The sequence below is a fragment of the Babylonia areolata genome, chromosome 29 (assembly GCF_041734735.1).
Source record: "Babylonia areolata isolate BAREFJ2019XMU chromosome 29, ASM4173473v1, whole genome shotgun sequence".
Classification (NCBI taxonomy): domain Eukaryota; kingdom Metazoa; phylum Mollusca; class Gastropoda; order Neogastropoda; family Buccinidae; genus Babylonia; species Babylonia areolata.
The window spans coordinates 866,100-888,599 of record NC_134904.1 but is presented as its reverse complement, the minus strand read 5'-3'; the positions used below and the strand labels follow the sequence as shown (position 1 = coordinate 888,599).

The 22,500-nt window shown below is 47.6% G+C and overlaps 1 protein-coding gene across 5 annotated transcripts in view; it reads left to right on the top strand.

The window, feature by feature from the left end:
* Positions 1-22,500, top strand: part of LOC143274844 (uncharacterized) — a 237,399-nt gene that overhangs the window by 99,109 nt on the left and 115,790 nt on the right. For all 5 annotated transcript variants that reach the window (XM_076578800.1, XM_076578796.1, XM_076578798.1 and 2 more), the window contains one exon: positions 6,924-11,911. In XM_076578800.1, the coding sequence (XP_076434915.1) occupies positions 7,747-11,911 (4,165 nt within the window). In that variant the 5' untranslated portion in view covers positions 6,924-7,746. The remainder of the gene's footprint in view (positions 1-6,923; positions 11,912-22,500) is intronic.

Genomic DNA, 22,500 nt, shown 5'->3' with positions numbered 1-22,500 from the left:
GTTTGGTTTGTTTGTTTGTTTGTTTGTTTTTGGGGTTGTTTTTTTATATTGTGGGAATGGGTTTCAAAAGATTGACGATCGGAATCAACACATGCAGGAGTGTGTTGTTGGCGTGGTTGGTTGTCAAGGTGAAGAAGTGGAACGTGGAATCTCCATTACATTACGGAGGGGTTGTAGGGGAATGTCCTATGTACACAGTGAGTGGGCTCGCCTTCACATGTTCATCTCTAAAAGTGCATTTTCTGTTTATATCTTTAACAGTGTATCTTCTGATTATATCTTAAAAAGTGCATATTCTGTCTTCTTTAACAGCGCATCTTTTGTTTGCACCTTTTTTTAACAGCGCATTTTCTGTTTGCATTCTTCTTTAACAGCGCATCTCATGTACATAGCTTCTGTAACTGTGTATCTTTCATTTATATATTTGAAAGGGCATCTTCAGTTTATATCTTCTTTTACGGTACATTTTCTATTTATATCTTTAAACGCGCACCTTCTATTCATAATTATCTTCTGTAACTGCATTTTTTTGTTTAATTAAAATGTCACCAACGCATATTGTGAAAATGAGGACTTGGTTTTGAGTCTTCGTGTATCAATGGGACACGCATACCGGTACGCATATCATCACACATGGTAAGTCAGACAGAGAGCAACACACACACACACACACACACACACACACACACACACACACATGTAAACGAAGACAGAGTTGGCAATATTCCTGTCCCTATTCATGGTTTGTGGCAGAAATTAGTTGACCTCACGATGCGACACAAACAAGCTGTCGAAAACAACTTTCCATTTGAAAAAAAGCGCATGCCGCGTCCCCTTTTGACACGTTTCTTTACCCGAATTCAATCTCTTTCCTGCCATTTGTTAGGAAGTGAGAGAGATAGACACAGAGACAGAGCCATTGGTATTCTGTCGTTGTCAACATGACTTTGTCGCCAGATCGTATTCCGAAAGGTGTTTTTAACTATCCGGAACGTGACATGCTAGCGCTTGCATGCACGTATTCCACGCTCTCTTTCCGCCTCTGTCTTTGTCTTTATCCCTCTGCCTGTCTGTCTTTCTCTTCCTTGCTCTGTCTCTCAGTCTGTCTCTCTCTCTCTGTCTCTCTATGTCTTGTCTGTCTGTCTGTCTGTCTCTCTCTCTGAGAGAGAGAGAGAGAGAGCTTGCAAGTCACATGCGCTTTGATATATTATTCACACTATTTGATTCATTATGTAATATTTTTGTTAGTGGCCCACTCCTTTGTTATAGGTCGGAGGCCTAACAAATAAACCATTGCCTTGCCTTGCCTTGCCTTGCCTTGCCTCGCCTCTCTCTCTCTCTCTCTCTCTCTCTCTCTCTCTCTCTCTCTCTCTCTCACTCAGATTGTTGTGTATGTCTTGTGAAGTTGGGAGAGGATGCGTGTTTCCAACATGCTGATATGAGTATATTGCTTACAGAACTTACGTTATAAAACCAGTTTGAGTCTCTCTCTCTCTCTCTCTCTCTCTCTCTCTCTCTCTCTCACACACACACACACACACACACACACACACACACACACACACACACACACACACACACACACATATTGGTTGGCTCGTTCTGTGACATGTTCTGTAGCTTTTTTTTGTCTTTCTTCTTCCTTCTTCGTCTGTTTTTAAAAAAAAATTTATATATATATATTATCTATAATTCCCACCACTCATTGATTTCTCTCTCCATCCTCTTCCCTCGGCTTCGTGTTCCCCACCCCTCACCCCCTTCCTGTCGTTCGTTTGCCTCAACAACTGCCAAGCGGCAACGTGCTCCAAACCAAACCAGCGACCATACCACACCTTGCTGATTGCAGTCACGAATCGTGACCACGAAGTCTTAGTTGCTTAGCACCGCTGATGACCTCATGTGAGGGAGAGTTATTTGTGAGGTTTTGAAAGGCAAGGGGGCGAAGACAGTTAGACTGGACAGCGAGATGTATTCGTTGTTTTGTTACTCTTGGAAAGTGAGTGACCGATTCCGACTTTTATTTATTTATTTATTTTCTTTTATTTTCTGGTCGCGTCGTGTTTAGATCAGGGGTGGGCGGGATTTACAGTATTTCTGAACTCCTGTCACTTGTTCAGCTGAAATTTCGTTTCTTTGTGCACCAATGATTATGTCTACAAACACCAACTTAAGTATTAAACACACAAACAAACGATCATCATTATGTCTACAAACACCATCTTCAGTATTAAACACACGAACAAACGATTATCATTATGTCTACAAACACCAACTGAAGTATTAAACACACAAACAAACGATCATCATTATGTCTACAAACACCAACTTAAGTATTAAACACACAAACAAACGATTGTCATTATGTCTACAAACACCAACTTAAGTATTAAACACACAAACGATTATCATTATGTCTACAAACGCCAACTTAAGTATTAAACACAGAAACAAACGATTATCATTATGTCTGCAAACGCCAACTTAAGTATTAAACACACAAACGATTATCATTATGTCTACAAACGCCAACTTAAATATTAAACACACAAACAAACGATTGTCATTATGTCTGCAAACACCAACTTAAGTATTAAACACAGAAACAAACGATTATCATTATGTCTTCAAACGCCAACTTAAGTATTAAACACACAAACAAACGATTATCATTATGTCTTCAAACGCCATCTTAAGTATTAAACACACAAACAAACGATTATCATTATGTCTGCAAACGCCAACTTATGTATTAAACACACAAACAAACGATTATCATTATGTCTTCAAACGCCATCTTAAGTATTAAACACACAAACAAACGATTATCATTATGTCTTCAAACGCCAACTTAAGTATTAAATACACAAACGATTATCATTATGTCTACAAACGCCAACTTAAATATTAAACACAGAAACAAACGATCATCGTTATGTCTACAAACGCCAACTTAAGTATTAAACACAAAAACAAACGATCATCATTATGTCTACAAACACCAACTTACACATTGAACACATGCACACAAACAAACGATTATGTCTGCAAACACAACTTACAGATTGAACACACAAACAAACGATTATGTCTGCAAACACAACTTACAGATTGAACACACAAACAAACGATTATGTCTGCAAACACAACTTACAGATTGAACACACAAACAAACGATTATGTCTGCTAACACAACTTAGATTGAACACACAAACAAACGATTATGTCTGCAAACACCAACTTACATATTAAACACACAAACACGCACGCACGCGCGCTCGACCAGTGCTGTTTCATTTATATGAAGCGTTGGCGCTTGATATCGTTTTGGGTGTTGACGTGGTTTTAGTCCTGATAAAATGAAAATGATGGCCAGCGTGGTCGGCTGGTTTGTGAAGCACGTGATGTGAAGTGTTGTTTTGGAGAGACAGAACGTGTAGCTAAAGACTTGACTAGACGTTTTGCTGGATGACAGCGTGCGTAGTTTTGTTGGTGGTGGTGGTGATGTTTCTGTTGCTGCTCGTTTCATTTTTTTTTCTTTTGTCAGTTTCAGTTCCTCAGGGAGGCGTCACTGCGTTCGGACAAATCCATATACGCTACACCACATTTGCTGGTCAGATGCCTGACAGCAGCATAAACCAACGCGCTTGTCAGGCCTGGAGTGCATGCTTTGATATTGTGTACCTCTCACAGCGGATTTCCTTTTCCATAATTTGGCCACGGGACAAGACTGTCACTGCCATGGGTTCTTTTTCACTGCGCCAAGTGCGTGCTGGACACGGGACCTAGCTTTATCGTCTCACCTGAAAGACTAGACGCTCAGTATGATTTTCCAGTCAAACTCGGGAGAAAGGGCGAGAGCGGGATTGGAACCCAAACCCTCACGGACTCTCTGTCTTGGCAGCTGAGCGTTTTAACCATTCTGCCACCTTCCCCCTTGCTTTTTTTCAATAAGCGCAAATAAAACCCCAAAAGCTGCACATTCTCAAGACGTTTCAAGTCAGAGAGGGGTCAAATGGACATGCTGCCTTGCCTTTCCCACTGGGTGCAGACTGTCTTCGTGGCCTCTTTTCTGCAAGCTCATTTCGTGCAGACGGACTCACTGTCGTTGGTTGCTTCGGTTGGAAGGGTTGAGGAAGAGCTGGGGTGGATATAACTGGTATCTGTGTGTGTGTGTGTGTGTGTGTGTGTGTGAAGAGAGAGAGAGAGAGAGAGAGAGAGAGAGAGAGAGAGACTGGCATTGTAGTCTTCGTTTTGTAATCATTTTAAACCAGTACCAAATATGATTGACAGCTGAATTCATATATTTGGGATAACGATTAGTTTCACCATATTTTAAATCGTTACATATTCTCGAATATATTGCCATAAACTTTTTTTTTAACATAGCAAAACTTCTGTTTTATCCAACCCGCATAACTCCGACCCATACTATTAGAAAAGATTGTAACAATGAAAAACAAATGCTTGAAAAGCAGTTCTAACATATTGTTATAAAGTAAATACAACTTATGTATGTTACATTAGAAAGCATCCTTGGCTTTAAAACAACAAAGCTGAGACGAGTGGAGAAATATATTCCCAAGTATTTGTAAACATTAACCACAGGCATTGGAAAACAAGAAAATAACGACGTTTCCCTTGCAACTAAGTATCCACTCTTCCGAAATGCAGTGAAATTCCTTTTGTCCGAATTAACTTTTAATGGAAGTCTTGAAGCGGCTAGACGTAGTTCAGTCTGCGAGCTCAAAACTGTCTCTGAAAACAAGAAGTTCATTGTCAGCTTACAAAAGAATGAGACTCCAAAGCTTCAGCACGGGTATCAAGGTAACTCCATGTCTCCCATTATTAATAACGTGTAAGGCTATCTCATGTATGTAGATAGATGTTGTTACAGGGCTACATGTATGTAGATAGATGTTGTTACGGGGCTACATGTATGTAGATAGATGTTGTTACAGGGCTACATGTGTGTAGATAGATGTTGTTACAGGGCTACATGTGTGTAGATAGATGTTGTTACAGGGCTACATGTATGTAGATAGATGTTGTTACGGGGCTACATGTATGTAGATAGATGTTGTTACAGGGCTACATGTGTGTAGATAGATGTTGTTACGGGGCTACATGTATGTAGATATATGTTGTTACAGGGCTACATGTGTGTAGATAGATGTTGTTACGGGGCTACATGTATGTAGATATATGTTGTTACAGGGCTACATGTGTGTAGATAGATGTTGTTACAGGGCTACATGTATGTAGATAGATGTTGTTACAGGGCTACATGTATGTAGATAGATGTTGTTACGGGGCTACATGTATGTAGATAGATGTTGTTACAGGGCTACATGTATGAAGATAGATGTTGTTACAGGGCTACATGTATGTAGATAGATGTTGTTACGGGGCTACATGTGTGTAGATAGATGTTGTTACAGGGCTACATGTGTGTAGATAGATGTTGTTACAGGGCTACATGTATGTAGATAGATGTTGTTACAGGGCTACATGTATGTAGATAGATGTTGTTACGGGGCTACATGTGTGTAGATAGATGTTGTTACAGGGCTACATGTATGTAGATAGATGTTGTTACAGGGCTACATGTATGTAGATAGATGTTGTTACAGGGCTACATGTATGTAGATATATGTTGTTACGGGGCTACATGTATGTAGATATATGTTGTTACAGGGCTACATGTATGTAGATAGATGTTGTTACAGGGCTAAATGTGTGTAGATAGATGTTGTTACAGGGCTACATGTATGTAGATATATGTTGTTACAGGGCTAAATGTGTGTAGATAGATGTTGTTACGGGGCTACATGTATGTAGATAGATGTTGTTACAGGGCTACATGTGTGTAGATAGATGTTGTTACAGGGCTACATGTATGTAGATAGATGTTGTTACAGGGCTACATGTGTGTATATAGATGTTGTTACAGGGCTACATGTATGTAGATAGATGTTGTTACAGGGCTACATGTATGTAGATAGATGTTGTTACAGGGCTACATGTGTGTAGATAGATGTTGTTACGGGGCTACATGTATGTAGATAGATGTTGTTACAGGGCTACATGTATGTAGATAGATGTTGTTACAGGGCTACATGTATGTAGATATATGTTGTTACAGGGCTACATGTATGTAGATATATGTTGTTACGGGGCTACATGTATGTAGATATATGTTGTTACGGGGCTACATGTATGTAGATATATGTTGTTACAGGGCTAAATGTGTGTAGATAGATGTTGTTACAGGGCTACATGTATGTAGATATATGTTGTTACAGGGCTACATGTGTGTAGATAGATGTTGTTACAGGGCTACATGTATGTAGATAGATGTTGTTACGGGGCTACATGTATGTAGATAGATGTTGTTACAGGGCTACATGTGTGTAGATAGATGTTGTTACAGGGCTACATGTATGTAGATAGATGTTGTTACAGGGCTACATGTGTGTAGATAGATGTTGTTACAGGGCTACATGTATGTAGATAGATGTTGTTACGGGGCTACATGCTCCGTGTTTTACTCTAACAGAACAATATAATCTGATCAGTTTGCTCCAGTCTCACGTTACTTTGGATATGTTGTACAAGCTTTTAACACATCTGTGTAATTTACCTTTGATACCATTTTCAATTAGAATAGGCCATAATTAATTTCTATTTATGGAATCAAAAGTTTGGGAGAGAGAGAGAAAGAAAGAGAGAGAGAGAGAGAGAGAGAGAGAGAGAGAGAGAGGCGAATTTCATTCACCTCGATAGTTGACAAGAGGAGAGAATAACGGCAAATAGTTTGCTGTTATTCGAAGATACTGGAATCAGTGATGATGTTCGTTTTTAATTGTTCATTCATTCATTCATTCATTCATTCATTCACTCCTTTCCTCTGTCTGTTGCAGACTGACCCGAGCTGACGACCCCCCTGATGTTCCAGGACCGCCCCTACTGCAGGGACAGCACCGTCCGCCTGGAAACAGCACGCCGTCACTGGTGAGGAGTGCGGACTGTGACACGCTGGGAAAAAGTCTCCGCCAGAGAACACTTGGGGTCTGTTCTACAGATCACCCGGAACCGTTTTCTCCATCGCTTGAGATGCAGGAGCTTGCCTGTGGGGGATACATGCACCGGATTCATATTGTGTAGAACGTGCATTCTTTGGTGCAAGAAATAACGTGTGTTGTGTATGTGTGTTGTTGTTTTTTCTTCGGAAACTGACCAAACGTTGTGTTGAAAAAAAAACACCCAACAACCACAACTACTGAAAAAAGTGCAACATCTAGGGTTTAGCCTTTTTTGTTTCGTTGTGTGTTGATCATTGACAGTGAACCCCCAAAGGCTGTGTGCTGAAGTGTGTGGGTGGATGCCAGACAACAATGCTAGCAGACACCAGATAGAAGAAAGCGGCGTGGCGGGTGACTAGGGAACTGGCCTGGATGCCATGGCTGGGATGCTAGTCAGGCAGGCGCCGATCGTCACAGAGGAAGCAGAGGGTGCCGCCGGTCAGCTCGCTGTGGCAGAGATAATCATCGTGAGTTCCGTAGCGCTGTACTCTCTGGCTGCACTGCCGCTGCAGAAAGCAGGCGACCGGGTGAGTGGTGGGAGGGGTGAAGAGGAGAGGGAGGAGGGGAAGGAGGAAGAAGGAGGGGTGACAGGGGATGCGGCAGGGTGTTGTGCTGACCCCCCACAGGGCCCGCGGCGCCGCTCAGTGAAGCGCGGCAGACGATGCACAGCATGACGGAGGAGGTCGTTTCCGGTCACGTGCAGGCCTTGCCCAGGCCGCTGCCCATGGACCCCGTGTCCAGGCTGCAGCCAGCTCTGTCCGAGGACAGCGGCGTCAAGTCCAGCAGCCTGCATCAGATCCCAAGGTCCGAGGACGGCAGCACCAACTGTGAGGTTCCTGTCCTGAAGGACGTGCATCAGGGGAAGGAGGACGGCGGCATCCACCTGCAGTCACTGACGGGGAAACTGTCGGGCTATGGCATGCTGTCGGAGAAGGTGAGCTGTCCGGATGCCTCCATGCCGGGACCTCTGGACGAGATTGAGAGGCGGCAAGGGGCCGTGGAGGAGCCCCAGGTGGCCCGGGAGGCCAGTGTGGGCGACAGTCAGCGGCCCCTGGAGTGCGCCAAGACGCCGGACGTGACTCTGTTTACCAGCCCTCACCACCCGCCCCTCCTGGAGCCGGTGGACGTGGAGGGGTACGAGGCGAGGGGACAGGTGTATGGAGCGGAGGACAGCACCCTGCAGCTGCCCGTGTTGTTGCCGGAGCAGGGCTCTGTGCTCGGGGAGGCGGACTCAGGGCGGATGTCGGCACCGCCCGTCACCGGGATACACCCCGTGGAGGACAGGACACATACCGTGGCGCCGTCAGCCCAGCACACCTGTCCGCCACAGCAGGGGGCGGAAGAGAAAAACAGTGCCGCCAGTTCAACGAAACACGTGTCGGTCGTGCAGGACATTTTCAGTAAAACACCGGTGGTGATTCTGACCCGGCTGTCAGCGGACTCCCGGAAGTGGCCGGTGCGGGTGTCAGGCTCGAGGAGCGAGCACGTGCAGTGCCGGCCGCTGAACGTCAGTGTGGACCACCCCGGCCATGAGCGATCCGACACTCATTCAGGCAGCAGCGAGGATCAAAGCAAAAACTACAGGCAACGATCAAAACTGCAGGAGCGGCTTTCTCCTCTGAATCAAATGCTCGAACAGTCCAACGTGTGGAGCAAGGTTCCTCCAGCGGCGAAAGCCGTGCCCCTCCCCGCCCCGAGCGGAAGTGACGTGCAGCTGGACGAGAACAGCAACAACGAGGCAGGGAAGCCAGGGCTGGCAGCTGACTCCTGTGTCACGGATCACTCTGAAGACAGCTCCTCAGAACCTGCAGCCCTGCAGTCTGCCTGTGATGGTGATGGTCCAGGAAAAGCACACAACACTCTGGGTGATTCACCGCGCACCCATCCCTCAGGTTTGAACCACAGTAGTTTCGGACAGCCACGAAGGTTTGGTGTTGGGAAGTTGTGCAAGAAACTCAAACTGCCTCACCGCACGTCCAAGGACGCCAACCCTGTGCCCACTGCCTACACTGCCTACAGCCCTGGTGCCTTGAAAATGACCTTTATCTCTTGCAGTAAGTCAACGAAGAGCGGGTGTAACGAAGTGGAAACAGGCACTGATGTGTCCTCCCCCAAAGAACCGCCAGTGGACGGATGGGAGAGCTGCCCCGATGTCATATTTGACTGCGCTTCACGGGGAAAGCCGTCACTTACAGCTGCCAGTGAACGGGTGGTGGAACAGAAACAAAAGAACAAAGACGATCGTGAAAGTTCGCAAAGAAGTTCTGCTGACCACCGAGTACCGCCTCATCCACACGCGGGCAGTGCCTTGCACAAAGCTGAGAGTGAGCTGCCCAAGTCTGGCTCGAAACAAGATCAGACAGTTACACGCACGTGTCATCACACTGGTGGCTCTGCGAGTGTGTCAGAGACTGGAAGTACTGCTGCCCGCAACAACGCTGCCCAAAGAAATGCTGTTGAATCAACGTCCGCTTTTGTGCCTTCGCCAAACACTCTTTGTCTGTCCACCCCCACACAGGGTCTAAGTTCTTCCGCAGCCTACGACAGAGAAAAAGTCACAGCGCCTTCTGGTGTCCCATCCAGACAAGCGATAGAGCCGAACAGTAAAGAAACTGCAGTGAGGGTGATGGACCATGACCCATCACCGGAACTTGCGCTACCATCTTCTGAAAGCGACAAGAACGGTGCGAAGAGGCCACCTCCGGCGCCGGCAGGGACCCATGTGAAGAACGGACTGCAGACCAGCTTGCAGGCGAAACGGTCACAGGGCCCAGCACTACTTTCCAAACCCTCCCCAGGCAGCAGTCGTGGCCCCTTGCCGGCACGCCCTCGTCCCCACACCGACCCTAAACCCCCAGCACGTGACGCCGGGACAGGGCCGGACACAGACGTCAGTAAGCTGCCCAGAGCTGACAGCGGTGTGCGTCCTGACCCTGCTGTCCCCATGTCCGTGGTCACTGTGCACGTGCAAGGGGAAGAGTCTGCAGGGGGGTCCGGGGAGGAGTGCGTGATCAGCTGCATTGAGAAGACGTCGCCTCCTTTCATCATCCCTCATCGGGAAGAGAAGATGGTGGAAAGCGACCTGGTGGTCATGCAGAACTACTACTACACAGCTCTGCAGTCCGAGGCGGGGGTCTCTGGCTGCTGCCGGACCTCCGGGGACTCGGCCAGCCGAGGGACCAAGGGTCCTCCACCTCAACGCCCCTCCCTCACTTCACCGCCTGTCCCCTGGCTGTCGCAGCATGTGGCCAAGTACGAGCAGGGCTTGTCCAATCAGAGTTACCTGGTGAACACGGGCATCCTCATGGTGAACACCACTGCCACCAAAGCCCTCCCCGTCAAGATATCCCCTGGGCGAAGGAGAGCTGATTTCCGGAGTCTGTCTGAAGACAGTGACAAGAACATCAACGTGGAATACAGAGACATCGTTCTGTCGTCAGTGTCCGTGGTCGACAAGGACTTCCACACGTCAGTATCACGTGACCCTGCAGGTGTTGCAGAAGAAGGGTTTACCGCCCAGACAGCTCCTGCAGGAGAGGAAAGCCAGCAGTGTAACTGCCTCTGTGAGGGTGCAGATGTTGGGGAAGAGGCCGAGTCCACCGCTGACCCTCCCGACAGCAGTGTGACCCCAGGCTTGGAGGGAGTGGGGGATGGGGTGGTGGGGGTGGAGATGCTGGAGATGATGGAGGGAGACATGCTGCAGAACTTTGACGGGGAGATCATGGCCCAGGTGCAGATCCGGCAGGACAACGAGGAGTTCGACGAGGTCTTCGACATCGTCAACGAGAGAGATGTGGCCATCCCTCACGAAGACTTCCTCCACAGCCTGTCCTTGCTGAGGACCACCAGGCAAGGGGCCGACACTGGTGAACCACAGCCACCACCGCCTCCACCACCACCGTCAAAGAAAACTGTCCTGGGCAGTTTCAGCCATCTGTTTATTGACGGCAGGATGGAGGACAAGAGAAAGGACGACGAGGACAGTGACGCCACTTTACCGTACCCAAGGGAAGAGAGGGCGGAGAGGTCCAGGGTGTCCAGCAAACCCAGGAAGCCCAGGAGGACCAAGAAGAGAAAGCGCAAAGCTCCTACCAGAACAGCGAAGGCCCCTGTGTCGCCTCCCCCCACGCCTGTGTCCACCACCGACACGGAGCCTCCTTTCAAAAGACGAGGTCGCCCAGCCTCCTCCAAAGCAAAGATGTTGGAGGTTGTTCCCCCCTCCAGGAAAAGCTCTAAGAGGGCGGAGAGCAGCCAGCAGAGGAAGAAGAGCACCACCAGGCACCCGCTCTTCAAACAGCGACACCAGGCCGCCACCCGACGACCCAAAGATAAAACATTCATTGGCAAGTCGTCCATACAGTCCTCTCCAGTGACGAAGACACCGCCCAAGGCCGAAAAGGGGTCTTCTTCTCCCCCCTTCGGTGGCCTCACGACGGCCAAGCAGAAGACCTCCATGAGCAGCTTGTCCGGCAGGTCCTCGGACTCCAGCAGCGGTTCCTTCTCCCCGCTGGGCATCGTTCCCAAGGAGTCGCCCACAGCCACAGCAACAGCCACAACCCCGCACAAGCCTCTCGCTGCTGACTCCTGCGCCAAGAACGGCCCGGCCAGAGCCGTGGGCGGCAGAACCACCATCCCCATCCACTCCGTGCCGGGGAAGCCTCCCGCCAAGCCCCGGCGCACGGTCAGCGGAGGTGGGAGGGAGGAGAAGAGCACCACCAAGCGGCGGCGGAAGGAAGACAAGAAGCCGGAAGCTGGCAGTGTCGGAGGAGAGGGGGACAGGGCTGGCGGCAGCATCTTTGAGGGGAGCCGGTTGACTGATGATTCCGGTGAGTGTTTGTTTGGGTTTTTGGAGTGCTTTGGGTTGGTTGTTTCTCTCTGTCTCTTCTTTCTTTCTCTGTCTGTCTGTCTGTCTCTGTCTGTCTGTCTCTCTCTCTCTCTCTCTCTCTCTCTCTCTCTCTCTCTCGCACACGCACACACACACACAAGCGCGGACCTGGCATACTCCCCCCCCCCCAGCCACCACCCCCTCCCCAAACATCACGTCTTTTTCTAAAAGAATGTTTGATAGCATTCCATAAACATACACGTGCAGTGTGGTGTCCTGGCTTTCTACCTCGTCCTCTGACGTGGCACTGCTCTGGCAGTGAACTTTACAGGAAGGTGGCAGAATGGTTAAGTTTCTTATCTGTCAATACAGTGTTGATGAGGCTCTGGGTTCAAATCCCGCTCTCGCCTTTTCTCCCCCAAGTCTGACCAGAAAACCAACCACGTGTGCGTTTAGTCATTCGGGGTCCTGTGTGCAGCACCCACTTGGCGCAGTGGGGAAAACAAAAAAAAGAGCCCATGGCAACAGAGGTGTTGTCCCCTGAAACACATTCTGCAGAATAAATCCACAAATATTACGCATGCACTCGAGGCCTGATAAAACGAGTTCGATGAAGCTGCTGTTCAGACCTGCCTTGCAGAAGTGGTGTAGCGTGTTTGGATTTGTCCAAAACGCTGTGACACTTCTTTGAGAAGCTGAAAGTGAAAACTGTACGTCCACACACAATACACATTCAAACAGACACACACACACACGCACACGCACATATCTGTGATCATGATGGCGATTCGCCCGACACTGCATTCCATGGACATATTCACCTTTTTCATTCTGACGAAGAGCCGTGAACTATGGGTGGTATTGAATCGTACATGTCTGTCTTTGTATCTATGTGTGCCTGAAGTCTGATTGAATGACACAGGAAACGAAAGATGAGCGCCCCGATGACAGCCGTCAGTCGGCTCTGCCAAGGTAGGCAGCCTGTTTGTGCAAATGACCCCGAGTTTGTAAAGCGCGTAGAGCTTTGATTTCCGACCGAGGACAGGCGTTATGGAAGAGTATCCATGTCAACTGTTCGGAGTCGCAAGACATTTCAGTGTGCCAAAGTCCGGGCTCCTCTCGCCGCTGTCTGTGCGTCTCCTCAATCCATTCCTTTCTGTTCTTTCTTTTTTTCTTTTCTCTTTCTTGGTCTCTATGTAAACATTTGTTCACCTCTCTTAGTGGTGTGTCGCTGTCGTGGTTGTTACAGCATGGGGTTTTTTGTTTGTTTTTTGTTTTGTTTTCAGTCAGCTCCTCCCTTGCTGCCATAGATTCTGTTACGTGCGTTTCGCGCATCCTTGCACTCGGGAGAGAGAGAGTTTGGGTTTGTCATCTCGTCCGAAAGGCTAACATCCAGGCCACCACCACACTGAAGTGTTGCGGAAGGGGGAAGGGGGGGGGGGGGGTCAGGGGGGAAGGGGAGTCTATATCATGGAGAAGTTCCGTCTGTTGTGACTCGTATGGACGTTGCACGGTGTGTGTGTTTCGTGATGACCGTGTTGTAAAGGCCCGTGTCACGTCCACAGGTGACGTTGAGACGACACAGGGGTTTGGCTCACCTGTTTCAACACTGCGAACTTCCCTGATAATTGACCCATAGTTTGGTGTTACGTCAGACAGACAGACAGACAAACAGACAGACAGAGACAAGAGATCCATCCCCTTTGCCTCTCTGTGTGTATGTCACACACACACACACACACACACACACACACACACACACACACACACACACACACACACACACAGGGTTAGAGAGTTAGAGAGAGAGAGTCAGAAACAGAGAGAGAAAGAGACAGAGACATTCAACAGGAAAACTTGAAAATATTGAAATAACAGTTTGAAAACAAACAAATGACATGCCACGGACATAAACTTTTAAGAGAGAAACAAACATGTGGTGTAACAAAATGTTCATGTCCTCCATAAAACAATGAAGAATCGAATTATTGCCACGTCAGACCACAAAATAAAATAACAATAACAATTGTAAAAACAAAAACATACAACTGAAAAATATGAATTACCTATGTGGTTCAGAGAATCTCTTCGTATTGTGTAGAGGCCAGCGGTTCTGCGAAAGACGTTTTTCTCGGCTTTGTTCTTTGTTCTGCATCCCCGAGTGTACATGGGTCAATATACCGACCATTTTTCAGGTATGAACCACATGGGCACAGTTTTCATCACCCAGTAAATATACCGACCTTTTTTCAGGTATGAACCACATGGGCACAGTTTTCATCACCCACGCTGAATTGGATACATCCAGCTTTTAACACTCTTGCAAAGAAAAATCAAACAGTCATCGCTAAAACCACACACACACACACACACACACACACACACACACCATTTGGGTTGGTATACTTCAGAGATAGAGGACCGTGTTTTGACTGCTGACACGTCCAGCGCCAATATTGTTACACACACACACACACACACACACACACACACACACACACACACACACATGCGGGGGAAGGGGGGGGGGGGCATTTTCGGCGGACGGGACGTTACGGGATACATGGGGAAGACATTTTCAGGGTAAGGGGGCCATTTCAAAACGAGGCTAAAACGCAAAAAGGGGGACATTTTGGCTGCTGAAAATGTCCGCATGGGATATTATGAACGGTGAGAAAGTCCCCGGGGGACATTTCCAGCGGTCAAATTGTCCCCCGGGGACGTTTCCGGGGTGGGGGGCAGTCTGGGATGCTACACCGGGGTAGACTGCAGTCTTTTCGTGCCTTCGTTATTTTTAGCTCTTTGGTGACATGTTTTTTGGGGTGGATTTAGAAGCGTACAAAATACGATTTCAAGTTTCAGGAGAAAGAGAGAAAAAGAGAGTGAGAAACAGACAAGACGGACAGGCAGGCAGGCAGGCAGGCAGGCAGAGAGACAGACGGCTCGAGACAGACACAGAATGAGAGAGACAAACAGACAGACGGACGGAAGGACAGACAGAGAAACAGACAGACAGACGGATAGCTGTGACACACAGATAGAATTAGAGAGACAGAGACAGTCTGTCTGTTACAGATAGACGGAGACACAGACAGACAGGCAGACAGCAAAGGGAAGCAGTAGACCTTCAGGTTGCATTCTTATCTGCATTGATCCCCGTTTTAAACCGAGGCCTTCTCACAAGGTTTTTCAAGATGTCGTTGATGACCACGTTGAACACTTGAGCCTGACGGAGACAGACAGACAAATGAGACAGACAGCCAGACTCACAGAGAGACAGAGGCATCAGCTGTGACTTTAGATACGTGATGTAGCCCATGATCTCTTTGTCTCTTGGAGTTCTCTCACTTCCACTATCCAGTCTTCCCCCCACGCCCTCCACACAGGCGCGTGTGCATGCACGCACGCACACACACACGCCGCACACATTTTCAGACACACAGACACAAACACACACACCCCCCTCCCACACACACACACATACGTGTGCACACACACGCTGTCTTTCCCTCTCTTCCCCCCCCCCCCCCTCTCTCTGTCTCTCGCACACACTCAGGCACACAAGTTTATACAGACACAGACACACACACACACACACACACACACACACACACACCGCCCGTGTGTGTGACAAGACGTGGAAAGCCACACACAATCAGCGGACATGAAGGCGACGTGACGTGTAAACTAATCCAGATATAATTAGTCCAATTTAATCCAACCAAAGTCGCGACAGTCTTTGCAGCATGAAAAATTACCGACTTTGGAAAGGAGAGAGAACTGTTCGACATTTCAGTGTGCTGTACGGAGAAGAATATTTGGGATATGAAGTGCCATGGTAAAATGGGGTAGGCGTTAGACTTGTGATCCAGTGTTGAGCAGTGATGAGGGTTGGAGACCCCCGTTTTGGCACGGTGTTTGTGTGCTTGTAAAGGGACTTCAGTCGGCTTTTTCTTCACTCCAGCCAGGTGTGACAATGAGTACCAGACTTCAGTCGGCTTTTTCTTCACTCCAGCCAGGTGTGACAATGAGTACCAGACTTCAGTCGGCTTTTTCTTCACTCCAGCCAGGTGTGAGAACGAGTACCAGACTTCAGTCGGCTTTTTCTTCACTCCAGCCAGGTGTGACAATGAGTACCAGACTTCAGTCGGGTTTTTCTTCACTCCAGCCAGGTGTGAGAACGAGTACCAGACTTCAGTCGGGTTTTTCTTCACTCCAGCCAGGTGTGAGAACGAGTACCAGACTTCAGTCGGCTTTTTCTTCACTCCAGCCAGGTGTGACAATGAGTACCAGACTTCAGTCGGCTTTTTCTTCACTCCAGCCAGGTGTGACAATGAGTACCAGACTTCAGTCGGCTTTTTCTTCACTCCAGCCAGGTGTGAGAACGAGTACCAGACTTCAGTCGGGTTTTTCTTCACTCCAGCCAGGTGTGAGAACGAGTACCAGACTTCAGTCGGCTTTTTCTTCACTCCAGCCATGTGTGAGAACGAGTACCAAACTTCAGTCGGCTTTTTCTTCACTCCAGCCAGGTGTGAGAACGAGTACCAGACTTCAGTCGGCTTTTTCTTCACTCCAGCCATGTGTGAGAACGAGTACCAAACTTCAGTCGGCTTTTTCTTCACTCCAGCCAGGTGTGAGAACGAGTACCAGACTTCAGTCGGCTTTTTCTTCACTCCAGCCAGGTGTGACAATGAGTACCAGACTTCAGTCGGGTTTTTCTTCACTCCAGCCAGGTGTGACAATGAGTACCAGACTTCAGTCGGCTTTTTCTTCACTCCAGCCAGGTGTGACAATGAGTACCAGACTTCAGTCGGGTTTTTCTTCACTCCAGCCAGGTGTGAGAACGAGTACCAGACTTCAGTCGGGTTTTTCTTCACTCCAGCCAGGTGTGACAATGAGTACCAGACTTCAGTCGGCTTTTTCTTCACTCCAGCCAGGTGTGAGAACGAGTACCAGACTTCAGTCGGGTTTTTCGTCACTCCAGCCAGGTGTGAGAACGAGTACCAGACTTCAGGTGGGGGCAGTTCAAAGCGGCCCACCACCACCACCACCCAACACTCCACCCCTCCCGCCTTTTTATGCTGAGCCCTTAAGCAAGTTGATGTCAGTTTACTGCCCCGATTACCAGAAAAGGCTATGGTACTATTATCACCAACCTTCAGTTTTAGATCTAGAACTGCGTGATCATTTGTCACAGTATTTGGCTTTCTTGATCACTGTCTAGCACTTCATGCTTTTTTTTTTTTTTTCTTTTTTTTTTTTTTTTTTTTTTTACAGAATCCACCGATTTCTTCAAGCGATGGATTTCAGCGAATCACAGATCACAGAGAAAAGTCAGTCTGAGCTGAACAAAACATAAATAAAACAGAAACAGCATAACTCGCTTTTAGATACGTTGTTCGTTTTCTACTTCATTATTGAATGGTACAGACGCAGGAAACATCACAGGTATTCTGTCAGTCGCTGTAGCATTGTTCAAGCTTTTAAGTCAATAGCTACGGCTTGACAAGAAAACAATAAACCATCTTGCTTTCAAATACATTTCATTATCGGTTTTCTGTCCATTTCATAATCGAACGCACGGGTATTCCATCCTGTTGAAAGATTTATTCTCCGGTATCATTTTCGTCAATATTGTTCATCTGAATTATTGATGATTCCGAAGCTTCACAAATGCCACCATGCCATTTTCACTTTGCTATGACCAGAATGTCGTGTGCGTAAGTGCGCTAGGGCGCGCGTATGTATATGTGTGTGTTGTTGTTTTTAATGATTTATTTTAGAAAGGGGTGCGGGGACTGGGGGTGCTTTTTGAGGGCAGAGGGTGGAGAGGTAGGGTTTCAGAAAGAGATGGGGAGGTGTGAGCATTGGTGCTGTTGTTCCCTTGTTATTATTCTGGGTGAGGATTTGTGTGTGTGTGTGTGTGTGTGTGTGTGCGCGCGCGCGCGCGCGTGTGTCTGTCTGTGCGTGTGTCTGTCTGTGCGCGCGCGTGTGTGTTGTTTTGCAGCATTTGTTGATCCTACTGTAATAATAGGAAGAGATTGGATTATTGGGCGCCATCGGTAGCTGTCTGGCAGACTGAGCCGGACTCACAAGTGACAGTGATTGATCGTGGTTTGGGGCTGCTGGATTGTTTTTCTTTGGATTCTCTGTCCTTTGGGTTCTCTGTCATTTTGGTCATCTGTTCTCTGCCCTTTAGGTTCTGTGTTCTCTGTTCTTTAGGTTCTCTGTCCTTTAGGTTCTATGTTCTCTGCCCTATAGGTTCTCTGTTCTCTGTCCTTTGGGTTCTCTGTTCTCTGCCTTTTAGGTTCTCTGTTCTCTGCTCTATAGGTTCTCTGTTCTCTGCCCTATAGGTTCTCTGTTCTCTGCCCTATAGGTTCTCTGTTCTCTGCCCTTTGGGTTCTCTGTTCTCTGCCCTATAGGTTCTCTGTTCTCTGCCCTATAGGTTCTCTGTTCTCTGCCCTTTGGGTTCTCTGTTCTCTGCCCTATACGTTCTCTGTTCTCTGCCCTGTAGGTTCTTTGTTCTCTGCCCTATAGGTTCTTCTGTTCTCTGCCCTTTTGGTCCTCTGCCCTATAGGTTCTCTGTCTCTGCCCTTTAGGTCCTTGCCCTATAGGTTCTCTGTGCTCTGCCTTTAGGTTCTTGCCCTATAGGTTCTTGTTCTCTGCCTTTGGGTTCTCTGTTCTCTGCCTATACGTTCTCTGTTCTTGCCTGTAGGTTCTTGTTCTCTGCCCGATAGAGTTCTCTGTTACTCTGCCCTATAGGTTCTCTGCCCTATAGTTCTCTGTTCTTGCCCTATAGTTCTCTGTTCTCTGCTCTTTAGGTTCTCTGACTTTAGGTTCTCGGTTCTCTGCCTATAGGTTTTCTCTGTTCTCTGCCCTTTAGGTTCTCTGCCCTATAGGTTCTCTGTTCTCTACCCTTTAGGTTTCTCTGTTCTCTGCCCTTTAGGTTCTCTGCCCTATAGGTTCTCTGTTCTCTGCCCTATAGGTTCTCTGTTCTCTGCTCTTTAGGTTCTCTGCCCTTTAGGTTCTCTGTTCTCTGCCCTATAGGTTCTCTGTTCTCTGCCCTATAGGTTCTCTGCCCTATAGGTTCTCTGTTCTCTGCCCTATAGGTTCTCTGTTCTCTGCTCTTTAGGTTCTCTGCCCTTTAGGTTCTCGGTTCTCTGCCCTATAGGTTCTCTGTTCTCTGCCCTTTAGGTTCTCTGCCCTATAGGTTCTCTGTTCTCTGCCCTATAGGTTCTCGGTTCTCTGCCCTTTAGGTTCTCTGCCCTATAGGTTCTCTGTTCTCTGCCCTTTAGGTTCTCTGTTCTCTGCCCTATAGGTTCTCTGTTCTCTGCCCTGTAGGTTCTTTGTTCTCTGCCCTATAGGTTCTCTGTTCTCTGCCCTATAGGTTCTCTGTTCTCTGCCCTTTAGGTTCTCTGCCCTATAGGTTCTCGGTTCTCTGCCCTTTAGGTTCTCTGCCCTATAGGTTCTCTGTTCTCTGCCCTATAGGTTCTCTGCCCTATAGGTTCTCTGTTCTCTGCCCTATAGGTTCTCTGTTCTCTGCCCTTTAGGTTCTCTGCCCTTTAGGTTCTCTGTTCTCTGCCCTATAGGTTCTCGGTTCTCTGCCCTTTAGGTTCTCTGCCCTATAGGTTCTCGGTTCTCTGCCCTTTAGGTTCTCTGCCCTATAGGTTCTCTGTTCTCTGCCCTATAGGTTCTCTGTTCTCTGCCCTTTAGGTTCTCGGTTCTCTGCCCTTTAGGTTCTCGGTTCTCTGCCCTTTAGGTTCTCTGCCCTATAGGTTCTCTGTTCTCTGCCCTTTAGGTTCTCTGTTCTCTGCCCTTTAGGTTCTCTGTTCTCTGCCCTTTAGGTTCTCGGTTCTCTGCCCTTTAGGTTCTCTGCCCTATAGGTTCTCTGTTCTCTGCCCTATAGGTTCTCTGTTCTCTGCCCTTTAGGTTCTCTGTTCTCTGCCCTTTAGGTTCTCTGCCCTATAGGTTCTCTGTTCTCTGCCCTATAGGTTCTCTGTTCTCTGCCCTATAGGTTCTCTGTTCTCTGCCCTATATGTTCTCTGTTCTCTGCCCTATATGTTCTCTGTTCTCTGCCCTTTAGGTTCTCTGTTCTCTGCCCTATAGGTTCTCTGTTCTCTGCCCTTTAGGTTCTCTGTTCTCTGCCCTATAGGTTCTCTGTTCTCTGCCCTATAGGTTCTCTGTTCTCTGCCCTTTAGGTTCTCTGTTCTCTGCCCTATAGGTTCTCTGTTCTCTGCCCTATAGGTTCTCTGTTCTCTGCCCTATAGGTTCTCTGTTCTCTGCCCTATAGGTTCTCTGTTCTCTGCCCTATAGGTTCTCTGTTCTCTGCCCTATATGTTCTCTGTTCTCTGCCCTTTAGGTTCTCTGCCCTATAGGTTCTCTGTTCTCTGCCCTATAGGTTCTCTGTTCTCTGCCCTATATGTTCTCTGTTCTCTGCCCTTTAGGTTCTCTGCCCTATAGGTTCTCTGTTCTCTGCCCTTTAGGTTCTCGGTTCTCTGCCCTTTGGGTTCTCTGCCCTTTGGGTTCTCTGTTCTCTGCCTTTCTGTTTTTTCCCCTTCCCTCCAGCCATTCGATATAAATGACTCACGAAGTGAGCTGTCTAGACAGAGGCTACACATATCACGAACAATTGCTAATTTATGCACTTGCCGCTTGGTTTGACAATTAATCAACAGTGTACATAACGCATCATAATGATAGTGAATTATTTTCGAAGTATATTTGTGCAATATTGATAAACAATGAAGTTTGTGCGTGGTTTTTTTTGTTGTTGTTGTTGTTGTTGTTTTTTTTTACGTTTTTTTTTTTTAATATATTTTTTATGTCACATGGCGTCTGTAGCTTCGTTGTAATGAGGGTGATTTAGAAACAACACACGTCCTTCTGTCATCGTCATCATTACTACCCATCCTTTTCTATCCCCTGTCTTCTTGATTACCAGTGTACACGCGCGCGTGCACACACTCACACTCATACACGCACGCACACGCACACACATACGGCATAAGGATAGGCACAGAGAGAGATAAGTATGTTCTTGGCATCGTCTAGGTTGGAGTGAATATCTATAGTTTTTGGAAAAGAGAACTGAGACAGAGCCGGTCGTCTTAACTCGTTGACACTGTATCAAGGGACACACTGAATCAAATTAATGAGCCTTTTTTCTTTTTCTTCTTTCGTGTTTTTTTTGGGGGGGTTTCTTTCTTTTCTCTCTCTCTCTCTCTCTCTCTCTCTCTCTCTCTCTCTCTCTCTTGTCTTTTTTTCTTTTCGTTCTTCCTTCCTTTCTTTCATCCATAATTCTGTCCTGTTTTTCTGTATTTCTTCCTTCACGCCATTGTGCGCCTCCGTTGTGCCGATATCGGTCTTTGATTTGATGTATGGATTTGTTCCTCGGTCTGTTTGATTGATGAACACAGGTCAGGAGATCAAATGATGAACAAATAGTAAAGAGTGGTAACTCTCTCCATTCACAACGTACACACTGCTGCTTACGCTACCGATTCAGCTAGCACACTGGTAAATAAAAGGTACATTGGGGGGAAAAAAACCGACACTTCCTGTAAAAGGAAGCGCCGGACGTGTCCTTATACCGATCTGTGCATATGTCTTTGCATCTGTGTGTGTATATCTGTCTGTATGGTGAAAGACAGACACTAACGTGTGGACCACACATGGACGATCTGTGCCTCAAACCGTAGGGAAAATCAACAGGGAGTGAGGTTGCGAAGTATTCTTTGATTTGATACGGATGCTTATATAGCGCCTATCCTCGGTCAAAGATCAAGCTCTAAGCGCTTTACAAACTCGAGGTCATTTGTACAAAGTCTGCCTACCTGGGTAGAGCCAACTGACGGCTTGCCATCGGGCGCTCATCATTCGTTTCATGTGTCATTCAATAATGTTCCAGGCACGCACACATACACACTCATGACATTTTACGTGAAGGATCGTTTCCTTTATTTAACCCGCCATACAGGCAGCCATACTCCGTTTTCGGGGGTGTGCATGCTGGGGTTGTTCTTGTTTCTATAACCCCCCCCCCTCCCACACACACACACACACACACACACACACACACACACACACACAGCCATCCCCCGAACGCTGACATGGATCACAAGATCTTTGACGTGCGTATCACTGGTCTTCTGCGTGCGAAGGGGGTTCAGGCACCGGCAGGTCTGCACATGTGTTGACCTGGGAGATCGGAACAAGTCTCCACCCTTTACCCACCAGGCGCCGGTACCGAGATTCGAACCCGGGACCATCAGATTGAAAGTTCAGCGCTTTAACCACTCGGCTGTTGGGCGTCGACAGCCCGTCTGTCAGCGCATTGTGACAAGATGGGTAACCGGGCGATGCGTCACACAGTTCTTGCCTCCAGTGGTCTAAGGGAGATAAGCACTGTCTGGAATTCCGTGAGTTGCTGCGGATTGTAGAACTTGGTCCGTGGTATGAAATATCTCTCCGAATTTTGTTTCAAAGTTGGCCAAGGCTGAATCGTTGAGTTCACACGTTGGCGCCTGCATATACACACTCACGATCCCTGACTGTGCGCACAAACACGTGCGCGGGGCGCACACACTCACA